The sequence below is a fragment of the Equus asinus genome, chromosome 6 (genome assembly GCF_041296235.1).
Source record: "Equus asinus isolate D_3611 breed Donkey chromosome 6, EquAss-T2T_v2, whole genome shotgun sequence".
NCBI lineage: Eukaryota > Metazoa > Chordata > Mammalia > Perissodactyla > Equidae > Equus > Equus asinus.
In genome coordinates, this window is record NC_091795.1 from 72,134,987 (window position 1) to 72,148,092 (window position 13,106).

Sequence of the window (13,106 nt, forward strand, 5' to 3'; positions counted from 1 at the left end):
AGCTGAAGGAAGCTATTTCTGAATGACAGAAAATAGACAAAGTGACTCAATGCAGTTTAGGTTTTGCTTTCTAGGGAGACCCGCGGTCAACTCCGAGAAGACTCGAGGACAGAGAAGACCCCCACGCTGCGCGGCTCAGGACAGGTCCGCGCGGGCGCCCGAGGGAGGGGCGGGGCCGGCCTGGGCGGGGCGGGGCGCAGGGGGAGGGGCCTCCGGCGGGGCGGGGCCGGCCTGGGCGGGGCGCGCGACAGCACAGGGCGGCGATGGCGGCGGACGGGGACTGGCAGGATTTCTATGAGTTCCAGGAGCCGGCCCGGAGCCTCCAGGACCAGGAGAACTGTAACGCGAGCCCCGAGGCCGGGGCAGGGCCGGGCGGGGGAGGCGACGGCTTCCCGGCGCTGGCCTGCAGCTTGGAGGAGAAGCTGAGCCTGTGTTTCCGCCCCTCGGGGCCGGGCGCCGAGCCCCCAAGGGCGGCCGTGCGGCCCATCACCGAGTGCAGCCTCCTGCAGGGGGACGAGTGAGTGCGGGCCCGGCCGGGAGCGGGCGGGAGCCTCCCCTGCCCTCGTCCTGCTCTCGCCCCGCCGGCCGGCCCTCGGTCCGCAGTCTCGGCGGGACTCCGGCCGCTGGCTCCTCCCCGCGCCCTCCTTCCGCCTCCAGCGAGCGGGGAGCCCGCCCCTCCCCGCGGCCCCACCGCTCCCCCGGGCTTTCGGCCTCCGCGCGCTGGGCGATTTAAATCCCGGCTCCCCGGCCCCCTCCCCCCGACTCGTTAAACCTCCGGCAGTTCACTCCTCCTGCTCCCTAGAAACCAAGCCATGTTTGGTGTAGAGGAGAATTTCCTTGTACAAAGCCGGTAGAGACAGTACCTCTTCGGGCACGTGTGTAGCCATTCATTCATTGACCTGGCATTTATTAAGCGCCCGTTAAGTGCCAGAGGCTCCTTCGCACCAGAAATACCAAGATGATGGGACATTGTCCCTTTCAAGTGGGGCGCAACCTAGGATGGGAGCTACATTTGTAAACAGATATTTGTATGAGTGTGACAGGTGACTCTAATGGATATACGGGCAAAATATAGGAGATTTAAAAGGGCTGTGTGGGAGAGTCAGGAAAGACTTCTTACAGAAAGAAATGTGAAAACTGGATGCTGATGGATGAGTGGGAGTTTCCTTGGCAGGTGAAGCAAGTTGTAGCATTCTAGCTCGAGAATATAGCACGTGCAAAGGTATCAACGTTGAAGCAGCATTTATGCCACAAGAATTTGTTGGGTCCATCTGAGAGCCCAGGTAGAGTGCAGGCCCCCACATAGGCAAAAAGGAAAGGCTCTGGTTATGCCTAAACACGTAATTACAGTTGGCCCTCCATATTCGGGGGTTCCGTATCGAGGATTCAAATCAAGGGAAGGCCTAAGGTGGTACTGTGCCTGCACTGAACATGTACAGACATTTTTTTCTTGTCATGATTCCCTAAACAATACACTGTAACAACTATTTACATAGCATTTACATTGTATTAGGTATTTTAAGTAATCTAGAGATGATTTAAAGTATACAGGAGAATATGAGTAGGTTATATGCAAATATCAGACCATTTTATCTGAGGGACTTGAGCATCTGCTGATTTTGGTATCCTCAGTGGTCCTGAAACCAGTTCCCTGACTGTCTTCTACGGCGTCATCTAAGTACAATCATAGGAGATGCACAGGGATGGATAAGAGCTTGGGGGAGAGAGGGGCAGAGTTCCTTGGGGCACTTTATTTAACCACCCTGAACCCCAACTGTAGTTTGGTTAAATAAGGGTTGTAATTATGTACCACGTTTTATCTCAAAACACGGTAAAAGAAATGGTGAGAGTGAGGGAAGCTGAGCATGTGGTGTAACAGGAGACGAAGCCCTGGAGAGGCTGAGGGTGAAATTAATGGAGTAAACACTAAGGACATGGGTAGGGATGGGAGAGATTAGAGATTAGGGAAGAGTTCTTGAGTGGATCCATGGGCATTGAGAGGGGGCTTCCAGCCTGATGGTCTCTTTTCCTCTGCGAATCAGGAGATTTATCAGAATAAGGTAGGAAGCTTGAGAAGAGGGAGTTGGGAATGGCTGAGCAGTGGTGAGGGCCCAGCTAGCTTGGAGACCATATCTTTTCATTGGTGCCTCTGTACAGTGTGCTGCCCAGGTATAGAGGGAAGAGTTTATGGTTGGTTTTTATGCACACAGATATGCATGCAGTCAATGGCAACAGATGCCCCTTTTGAAAGTCTGTTCCCAAAGAGAAGATCGTTTATATATGTAGACTCATATGCTCTGAATCACTGGGACTCAGGACTTATTCTGGATTTTAAAATTGTGTATTTGCGTTTACCGAGTCACTTCTCATAACAAATTAGTGGTTTGTACACATATAGTTAAGATTCCCTGTTTTTTTTTCTGTCTGGAAAGTAGTCTATTTTTAGCATTTGCTTAAAGCTTAGGTTGATGTAAAACTTAAAAAAGAATATTTTGTTACTCTTGATAATGGTTTTTAATAGATTCTTTGTTGGTGGTAATACATGTTGCTTGATTTGAGAATGCATGATAAATCTCTTTCTCTCTTTTCAGGGCCTGGGGCTGGCCACCACTCTCATTGTCCCCTGTAAATCTGCTCTCCATTGCTTGAGTCTATCCCTGCTCCTTTTGCAAGAGAGAACTGAGAATTCTCTTACAGAGATAGTGTCTTGCCTTAGGGTACTTTGTTTGACTTCTCTGAGCCCCAGGTTTAGTTTTGGTTAAATATGGATTGTATTTTCTGCTAAGGTTTTCTTTGGAAGGGTCTGGTGCAGCATTCAATGTCAGTGGGACTTTGACCTCCTTGGAATAGAGCTGCTTGCCGGTTGTTTTTTATGACTGGTTATAATGCTTTATTAAGATAAGGATGAAGGTAATTCCTGTCTTGACTGGAGAATTCTAGAAATCTCTCACTTAAGGCAGCCCTCTGTCCTTCCACCTACAATTGTTCTGACTTTGGTGGAGACAGAGTACTGTTAATTGTCCTTCACTTTCTTGGAAGATCAAATTCACCCACAGTCGCTTCTTCTAGGTGAAGTATTCCCCTCCACTTGTTCTTTTATCACAGCCTCATTTAAGAAGGAGCAGACAAGCAGACAAAATAAACCCCAAAACTCTGGACTGTCTTCATGTCCTAGAATATCCTGTCGGAGTTGCTGACCAGGGTTAGGTGTATCGTCAGTGGCTCAGTGTTGCAAAGTCTTTCGTCCAGGAAGCTGTGGGCCAGAAACCCAGCACGTTTAGCAGTCCCGAGCTTTTGCCTCCAATTCAAGCACGTTGGCAGCAGGGAGATTATGATTCCAGCAGAGAGGAGAATAGGAATGAACCATGCGTTTGGGAGATTTGCTGGGTAAACGAGCCAGTTGTCTAGAGCTTTTGGGTTCACGTTTTTATTGAGGCTGATGTGCGTTCCAAAGCCAAGCATCATTTTGGGATTTTCTGTTTTTGGCAGTTGTCACATTGCTTCTCTTTAGCACCAAATCCCTATTCATTAAATCTAATGTGTTACTTCTCTATTTTTAAGCTTGCATTCTTATTTTTGTGCCCCTAGCAGTCTTGTTTTTGTATACTAGTGGCTTACACTCTTGGAAAAAAACTCACCCAGTTATTTAATAGCTTATTTACTTAGATACCTGTTATAAGTTTTAGAGTTTTTTCCTTTATGATATCTACGTATGTATCTCTGGGCACTAAGTAGCTTATATGTATAGTGTTTAACTTTACTTACTCCAGTTAAATTTCATCTCTTTTTTATTTCTGAACTCTTTTTTTCCACATAATACCATGTTTTTTTATGCTGATTATTACTTGGTACCAAACCCCGAATTTTGGTCATGGAATTGGAGTTTGCTGTCCTTATCTGGTGTGGTTTGGGACTCTCCTCAATACAGCTCGTTTGAATTAATGCTTAGAGTAATAGAGCTGGAAGGAATGTCTGTTATTCTTGTCCAAGCCTCTCATTTTATAGAATGGCAGCTAATCCCTAGAGAGGTTAAAGGACATGGCCAAAGACTCATTGTTTGAGGAAGAATGGAGATGAGGGTCTGTGTTCCCTGAATTTTAGTCGTGTCCTATTGCTTCCCCAAAATGCTGTTTGGTGCTAAGGTAGGGTAACCGCATTGGATATAACCTGTGTGCATTTTATTGTGAACTCCCTTTCTTTCCCTTTTCATTTTATTTTAGTCCTTAGCCTACTATATTACAAATTAGATAGCAAACTCTGGTCTCACATTGGGCCTGAATCCTTTCTCCTGAAAGAGTAACAAACTTTCGGTTAGAGAGACACTATTCACTGCCTGAGATGGTCCATATGTTTGGAAGTTGTAGAAGAAAAATGAGTGTCAGGCACGGGGCATTTACTAGCTGTGTGGCTCCGGAAACATTACTTAAGCTCCCTGTGCTTTAGTTTGCTCATCTGTAAAATGGGAATAATAACGGTTCTCCATAACATTGTTTTTTGAGGATTACATAAGTTAAGATATGTAAATTGCTTACAACAGTGCCTGGCACGTAGTACAGTAGAAGTGTTAACTGTTGACTTTGGGGGAGTTTTCTATTTCACTTCGTCTTCCCTCAGGACGTCTTGTCAGCCCGATTATATGATTTTCATTTAGTCTTATTAGGGAGGCTCTACTTTGTTGACGTTTTTCTGAGAAACAATGGGCGTTTTATTTTTTTGCTTTGATTTTCTTTTGTTCTTTCTTTTTTCCCTCTAGTACTGGAAATTTGTTTAATAAAAGATGTATAGAATGTTCCCTTGCATTGATTGTACTTCTCTTCTTTTGAAGGATTTGGAATGCCCTGACAGATAATTATGGAAATGTAATGCCTGTAGACTGGAAGTCTTCACATACCAGAACCCTGCATTTGCTTACTCTGAACCTCTCAGAAAAAGGGGTAAGTTAGGAATCGAACCAATAGTTTCTGAATAACTGATTCTGATAATGAAACTAGAAAGTAGCATTTCTGTTTAACACAAATTCATTGAGTTGCCTCCAGTTTCCACGCTTATAGCAGTTGCAGTGGCCCTGTATTGCTATCTTGGCTCTGCTACTGACAACTTACTAGCACTTTCCTCCAGTTCTTCCGCAGCGCACAGTCACTTTTGTATGTTTCGCTAAATTTCCATCACCTATGTATGAACACCAATGATCAGCATTTTTTCCAGCTTCAATAACACAGTTTTGATATGCTGAGAACACTCAGTGAGCATCTTAGCCTTTGATTTAATATATCGAGGGTACTGGAATATCAACATAGAGTTAACTTTCTGATGAGTTCACTAACTGCTGGTTATGACATGTTTTCCAAAGACCATGTATTCCTGTGAATATTGGGGAACCTTTAAACGACATTTCAGTTCTTGGCTTCTTAATGTGTTCTTGGCTCGCTGTTTGAGGCTGCTGTGGCTGCCTTGGTATTGTCAAGTGAAGATGGCTTGAGTAAGAAGTGTGAGCACAGCTGATAGGACAGCAAGGGGGACAGAAAAGGGAAGAATTGCTTTAAGTGGAAAATCACAGTGTCACGTTTATTTAAAGCTGATGAGAAACGTAGCCAAATTATGTAAGTTTCAGGGCCTGACTATTTAAGTTCCTTATCAAATAGCAATGTAAACTGATGCCAGATCTTTTGGCATGCTCTCTATTTCACTAAGTGTATTTGTGTAATTATTGAGAGTCTAATGCAGTAGGGCTCTCAGTATTTTTCTTTTTAATTTAAATTTTCCTTTCTTTTTTTTCTTTTTCTTGAGGAAGATTCGCACTGAGCTAGCATCTGTGCCAGTCTTCCTCTGTTTTGTATTGGGTTGCCCCCACAGCATGTCTGCTGACAAGTAATAGTTCTATGCCCTGGAACTGAACCCAGGCCACTGAAGTGGAGTTTGCAAAACTTAACCACTAGGCCACGGGTCTGGCCCTGGGTTCTCAGTGTTTTAAATAGTATTGTTAATGTTTTGTGAAAATAGTTTTCTTAAATATGTGATTCAGAAAAGCCTGCTGCCTGTTATATGCTAATAAAATACAGAATTCTGACTGTATTTCCCAGTGTTCTACTAGGTATAGAATTCTTACTGTTTGTTCCAGTTAACCCTGTTAAGCTGTTCTGCAGACTACCTCACATACATTTAGTGAAAAGGAGTAAAACAAGATATCATACGTCCTGTCTTCTGTTTATTTAGATCTTAGCTATCATTTTGGGCTTAGTTCAAGTTTCCCTTCCTCCCTGAAGCTTCCTATTACCGTTTTAGCCTTTGCTGATCTCATGGAATTATACAATTTTAGAGTTGGAAGGGACTTTAAAGGACACTTAATCCGACCTCTCACTTGGGAGGAATCGCCATCTACAGCATCTCTGACAGATGGTCATTTAGCCATGGCCTAAATCCCTGCACAGAAGGAAAACACACTCCTCTCTGTGGGAATCGGTTACACTCTTGGTGTGAAAATCTTAAAGGACTTATCTGTCCCACAGAATGTAGCCCCATTGTCTGCTAGGTGCTAGTCCCCACAGCGCTTTGTCCATGTCTCAATCACTATTGTGTTCTCTTATTAATCATATGTTTCTGGGTCTGTCATCAGATTGTGACTTCCTGGTAGGTATCTCTATATTTGTCATTTTAGTAACTACCACTCTGCCTGGTACATACTGAGTACTAAGACTAGTGTTCGTTGAATGAATGAATGAATGATCTTGCCAGTGAGACTATAACATCAGAGACCATGATGAACAATTCTTTTTTTAAAGAAGTATTTTCTGTATTATTTATCATAGTGCTGAATCCACAATAGCCAATGAGTAATTTTTTGTTTGACATATTAAAAAATAGCACAGAAGAGATCCTTTCATAGTTCGAAAGGGAAGCACATTAGCAGCACAATCGGGACACTCTCATCCAGTTTCATTGAATTAAACGTATACTATCTTGTATTTTCAATTCCAGAGTAATGGTATAGCCAAGGGCAGTGACTAGTAATGGCTGGGAGTTTAGTCCTACTACTCACTGTAAAACCCAACTTGGAAAACTCAGCAGGTTAAAGTGGACAAGTGATCATCCATCTGTCATCTGTCTCTTGACGTGACGACCCTGGTGATGAATACAGTGGAAATTAGAACTCTGTTCCTCAGGCAGGAGTTGCACCTGCAGAACAAAAGGGCAACACGGAAGTCTGTAAGAAGCAGCCATGTTACTCTATTAGATAGCACGTAATTACATTTTCTTTTACCTGGGAAAATTATTTTATTTATCATTGCCAGCTGTGTGCTCTATTCCTATAACTGAACTGTGCAAAATTTACCTTTTGGAAGCATTCTTTAGATTATCCCAATTGTAAACTAAGGTCTATAAGAAATTTTTTTCTTGATAAAGGGAGAAGAAATTTCTTTTGCTAAACATTCAGGAAAACCACAGTTTGCTAGATTTCAGTTCTTAATTTTTCTTTCACTGATGTTTAAAATGGCATAGTTCTAAATTTGATGAGGCTTTTCTAGAGTGAGACAACTCGTACATTCCAAATTCTTGCGTAGGTACATTTTTTCCATTTGAGGCAGCTTCAGTTTCATACAGGGCAACAACACCATGAGCTCCATATCTAACCCTGGCACAGGAAGGAGTGATGGGAATGCTTGGCAACAAGGAGGCACATTGATGCCGAATGGGAGAATGAATAATTATACCCATGACAGCCAAGGTTAGTTTTCAAAGGCCGAAAGAGATTCCAGCCCTTAGCATATGCCATCTCTGTGGGGAATGGGCTTGGCTGTTTCCCTGGAAAGATGATCTGGGATCATTAGTTCTGTTGTTATGGAAATTTGTTCTAATGGTTTAGTGGTATCACTCACGTTTGTTAATAGCTGTAAACCTATTCTAAATCCAGTGCCATTCTTGATCATGCTTATTTGGTAGAATGCTTCTAAATCGTTTTATCTTAGGAACATCTCGGGTGCCATCTTCATCCACCCACCATGAGCATTTCTTGAAGGACAGGGACTTAGTTTATGCACATTCATATCTTCAAGAGTAGAAACAGGAGGAAGATAATAACGTCTTCCTTAGGAGTAATTTTACAATTAAAACTTTTGCTTGTTTATAAGAGAAAAAATGAAAGTATGGTCCTCAAGTTACAACATAGAGCAGTGTTTCTGGGGGTGTTGAAATTTAAGGATCAGTGAAGGTAATTGTTTGGTTACTCCACATCGTCCATACCCCCTTAGGATCATATTGTGGCACTTAGCATCTCCACTCAATCTTGAAGTCAACATCCTCTCTTATCAACAGCCTAATGTGTTGACCTTTCTCCTTTCTTATTAAAAGGATAACTGTCATAGTTTAAAAAGTAGACTAGAACAATAGGACTTCACGTGAAAAAGCAGCCTCTGCCCTGCTTACCCCATCCTTGATTTCCACTTATCAGAGGCAGCCACTTTCGAGTACTTCAACTGTTTCTTCTAACAAATGACATGCTCATATCATTTTACTTGATTTTATTTTATTTTATTTTTTTTTTAAGATTTTATTTTTCTCCTTTTTCTCCCCAAAGCCCCCCGGTACATAGTTGTATATTTCGTTGTGGGTCCTTCTAATTGTGGCATGTGGGACGCTGCCTCAGCGTGGTCTGATGAGCAGTGCCATGTCCGCGCCCAGGATTCGAACCAATGAAACACTGGGCCGCCTGCAGTGGAGCGCGCGAACTTAACCACTCGGCCACGGGGCCAGCCCCTTGATTTTATTTTTTTAATGTTAGACTTTATCCATTTGCTTTCTACCCCGAGGATGAGGGTTTAGCTCTCTCATAGCCCGCCCTCCAACTCCCAACACTAACCCTCAAGAAACTTTCCTTTCCCCATCTTCTCAATATAATTACATCAAAATATTTGATTAAGCTTCATCATTTATATTGACCAAATGTTCACAGTTGACCCGTTTTAGTACATTATGATTAAACTTCCTCATGTAATTTTTTGTTTTTTCTTAGGGCAATAATAACCGTTTCTTTGTGGTTTATTTAGGTTATCATTAACTCACTGATTCAGCCTCAGTAGAGCTGTAAAACTCATTTTAGTAAGTGAAATACACTAGATAATCTCTTAGTCTCTCTCATGCTTTTCTTGATTTCCTCTGCAGTCAGTAACAATTCTAGTCTGAACTGGTTACTCTAGTTTAGCCTCACAGCCATCATTCTGGGATCTTCACTTTACTGTCATTACAACAATTCCCTTCCCCTCTTTTTTGTATTAGATCGCACATCTACTTCCTTTTTGGTTTTCCTCCTGGTTTTAATGGAGCATATTCTACAGTAGCTTTCTGAGAAAGGGTGCATGAGAGGTAAATACTTGGAGAACTTGAATGTCTGAAAATGTCTTTATTCTAAGCTTCCCTCTAATTGTGAGTTTAGCTGGATGTAGGATTCTATGGTGGAATTTATCGAAACATGAAAATTACAGTGATTGTTTTCTAGCTTCTATTGTCGCTCTCTGAGAGGGTTCAGATGACATTTTGATTCCTGATCCTTTTAATGTGATGGTTTTTTCTCTCTGGAAGCTTTTAGGTTCTTTTTTTCTCAGTCTTCTGGAATTTCATGATGCCATGCTGAAGGCCGCGGCCAGGCCTTTCCTAGGCTAATGGTGCAGTGAGAACTAGCATTAGGAGCTGCGTCATTCCTGTGGCGCAACATGGAGTTGCATTATGTGGTAGCAGGTAGACCCTAGAGTGCTGATGTGGCTGCTCTCCCAGCCTAATGTGAGGAAAGGGAACACGCCAGTGGTTCCTCCGCACTTCTCCCCTGCAGGTTTTCATTCTGTGGGCTGTGTTCACCATTAAACTTCGGATGTTCCTGTATGAGGAGCTAGGTTGGCAATAGGGACCTACAATACTCAAGTGTATCCTCAGTTTTATATATATCCTCTGCATTGATAGAATAATTTTCCCAGGTGAAATATTATTTTTTAAATTATATTCTGTCTAATAGAAATACACAGTTGCTTTTACCTGCTTCCTTTTTGCCCATTTGTTCTTTGGGAACTCACTGTGTGCCCCTCCTTCCTGAAGAGTAGTGTTCTAATTTCAGTTCTGTTCATCATCTGAACATGTCACATGAACGTGTCATGTCACATTAGATGGATGATAGATTGATGATCACTTGTCCATTTTAATCTGCTGAGTTTTCTAGATAAGGCTTTTATAATTAGTACTAGTCCCTAACTCTAAGTCATTATTAAAGGGGCTGTGTCTATGGATGTGGGCAGGGTTAAAGGACACCCAGCGAGGCATGGTGTGATACCCCAGGGCTGGCAACAGCAAGCCGTACTCGCACCCCTGGGCGTGAAGAGGTAAGGAGAGGGAGAAATTAGCAGAACCAGGAGAGAGTAGCTGTCGGGGAGAGGTCTGCTTGGCAGGAGCTGTAGCCTTTGGCGGGCTGGCAGGGAGGAGACAGCAGAATAAGTGCCCGGTCCTCATCCTCCCACCTTCCAGTCTCCGGCTAGTGCCTACCAGTGGTGTTTAACCCAGCTGGAAGCCAGGAGTCAAAGCCATCCTTTGATGTAGTCCATAGAGGTCAGCCTCCTGGGGCACAGAGCAGGGGGGAAAATGGAGGTGAGGCAAATGGAAAATCTCCAGCACAGTTAGGTTTAAAGATGTGTTTGGAACCCAGAGATCTTCTCCTTTCAGAAGAAGAGATGTTCAACTGGAAGGGCTATGTGTGACTGTCATGGACGTTTCCTGTCTGCCAGGGAGTTCATTACTTTCACTCTGAATGTTAGAAGTTAGTTTGCAAGTAACTAACTTTTATGTTTTCTCTGGAATTTTAACATATGCCAATCTTACTATTAGATTGTTAACTAAATAATATTTGCTGCCAACTCTGCCCATCTCCGCCCTCTATTTGCTAAAATTCCCTACCACTTTGAGCAAATGCCATATATTTTAATATTTATCAGTCAGCTTTTACAGCGCTCTTTCCCCATAGAAACAGCAGCTAAGTGTGTATCTGTATCGGGCAATAGGTGCTGCCTGCAGCACCTCAGCAAGTTCATATTTATTCTTCCTCTCATTTTTGTTTGAGATGAATATGTAAAGCATTTCACACACTGCCTAGAACAGGGCAGTTGTGATGATTTCTCCCTTTGGAGGGAAATTCTCTGCAGATGACTTCTTTACCTCTGCTGTCTTCTTTACCGGGACACTTCAACGTTGTTTTGATCAGAATGTCCTGCTTTTAACAGCGGGTATTTTTGTTTTTAGATAAGTGACAGTTTGCTGTTTGATACATCAGACGATGAGGAGCTGAGAGAACAGCTGGATATGCATTCCATCATCGTCTCCTGCGTGAATGATGAGCCCCTCTTCACTGCAGATCAGGTATGACAGAGAAATTCAGCAACGAAAGGAAAGGGGAACCTCGAGCTGCAAAATGATTTCCTATTTTGGCAATAAGTGATGGGTTATTGAAATTTACTGACTTTTCCTGTATTTTCTGGTTATATAAGCTAATAGTTACTCCTCCACTGAGAAAAGAAGAAAGCATTTGTAATCTGAAGCAGATGGGATTATGGTAGTTGGGAAGATTTTCCAATATAGGTAGTTTTCCAAAATAAGCATTGTTAAAACAGGACAGCAAGTTACTAAGGGAGGGTTATTGCTTACTCTGAAATCCGAAAAAATATTGTGGTTTTTTTTTTCTTTGTTTGGATTTAGCCAGCCATGTGCAAACTATAATGTATCTGTGCAGAAATTATCTGGTTTCTCTGAAGCCTATGTAAAAGTCATTAGCACTTATTAGAACCACATATTGTGTACCCTAGAAAGAAGTGAGCATTATTCCTATGGAATGCTCTAATAATGCCAACCCTGTATTCGCTTAAAACCAGTTGAATCAGCTTTCTCATTTTCTGAATACTCTTCCCACTTCTGTTGTATTGTCAAAATGTGATGCAAGAACTTCTTCCTGAAATAAAATGTTATGTGGCTACTCAGACCGTGAATTCTATCACACTATATTTTTAGGCTGGAAGGACAAGGCCAGTAAAGAATATATTATGGCAAGGTCAGGAGGAGTACATTAAAAATGTGGCATTTTGATGCTCCTTAGTCATGTTTGTGGTTGGATTCTTGTAGGCACGGAAAGAGCGGTGCTTAAAAAGCAAGATAGTAGGTGAGAGGGCTTGGAGATAAAAAGACGTGACCCCAAGAAATCATTGTCTCCCCAGCAATCTGCCTGAAAACCATAAGCTGTCTCTGTTTTTAAGACTTAGAGAAATGGATTCTGTAGCCTTCTTCAGTGTCTCATTTTACAGTGCCTATTTTGGAAAATTGTACTAATTAACATAATCCCCATCTCGTTCAGGTTTATTTTTATTTTTCCTCCATACAAGTGTTATATGTTAAGCTTGCTGATTCTTGTTATTGTATTTTTTCTGATAGTTTTTTTAAAAAACTCTTAGGTCTTTTTTTTCTAACTGTTGAGTAATTTTTCTGGCTTTCTTTAAAATTTTTGCTGAGTTCTATCTACTTCTCAACTTTTGGAATCTGTAACAGGACAAGACACTGTTGTAAGATTTGAGCAACATTGCATATGACAGTAGATCGTTGTTTAAAAGGCAAATATGTTTCTGAAACTTTCCTGCTTTTGTGCAGCTTTTTTTTTTCTCTTTTAAGCTTCTACATTTTAAGTAATTTTTAAATATCCTTTTTTCTTTTGTTGAATTAATATATGAAATTCTTTTTCTGCTGTTAAAGGAAAATATTGCTGCCATAGAGGTAATTTCTTACTTTCTCTTTAAGTTTTTTTATACTGTTGTATTTTATAAATTTTATGTCATTTTGATTAAATGGCTTTAGACTGAGCACTTGCATGTGGTATATGGTCAATTTTCTGTCATTTGCTTTCTTTTAACTGTAACTATGATCTGGTTCTTGCATGTCTAAAGTCAATTAAACATGTGTTTGTAGCACCATTTCTCAGACATTGCAAGATCCGATAGGGCCTCCTGAATCACGATGGACATATTAAATCATATTCTATTTTGTTTTGTGTTTGGTATATTGTAAATTTTTCTGGATAAACCATGTTCACTCTT

General features: G+C 41.8%; 1 protein-coding gene across 6 annotated transcripts in view; it reads left to right on the forward strand.

Annotated features, from left to right (window-relative positions):
- The first annotated feature begins 211 nt into the window (after positions 1-211).
- The window catches only part of FEZ2 (fasciculation and elongation protein zeta 2), a 38,799-nt gene continuing 25,904 nt past the window's right edge, over positions 212-13,106 (forward strand). For 4 of the 6 annotated variants that reach the window (XR_011504103.1, XR_011504104.1, XM_070512259.1 and 1 more), the window contains exons 1-3: positions 213-517; positions 4,826-4,934; positions 11,272-11,388. Coding sequence is in view for 4 of the 6 variants with exons in the window: in XM_070512259.1 (XP_070368360.1) it covers positions 264-517; positions 4,826-4,934; positions 11,272-11,388 (480 nt within the window). In the remaining 2 variants the exon portion in view is untranslated. Of the gene's footprint in view, positions 518-4,825; positions 4,935-11,271; positions 11,389-13,106 lie in introns of all 6 variants that reach the window. The other 2 variants (XM_014832844.3, XM_044772233.2) reach the window with 1 other exon arrangement.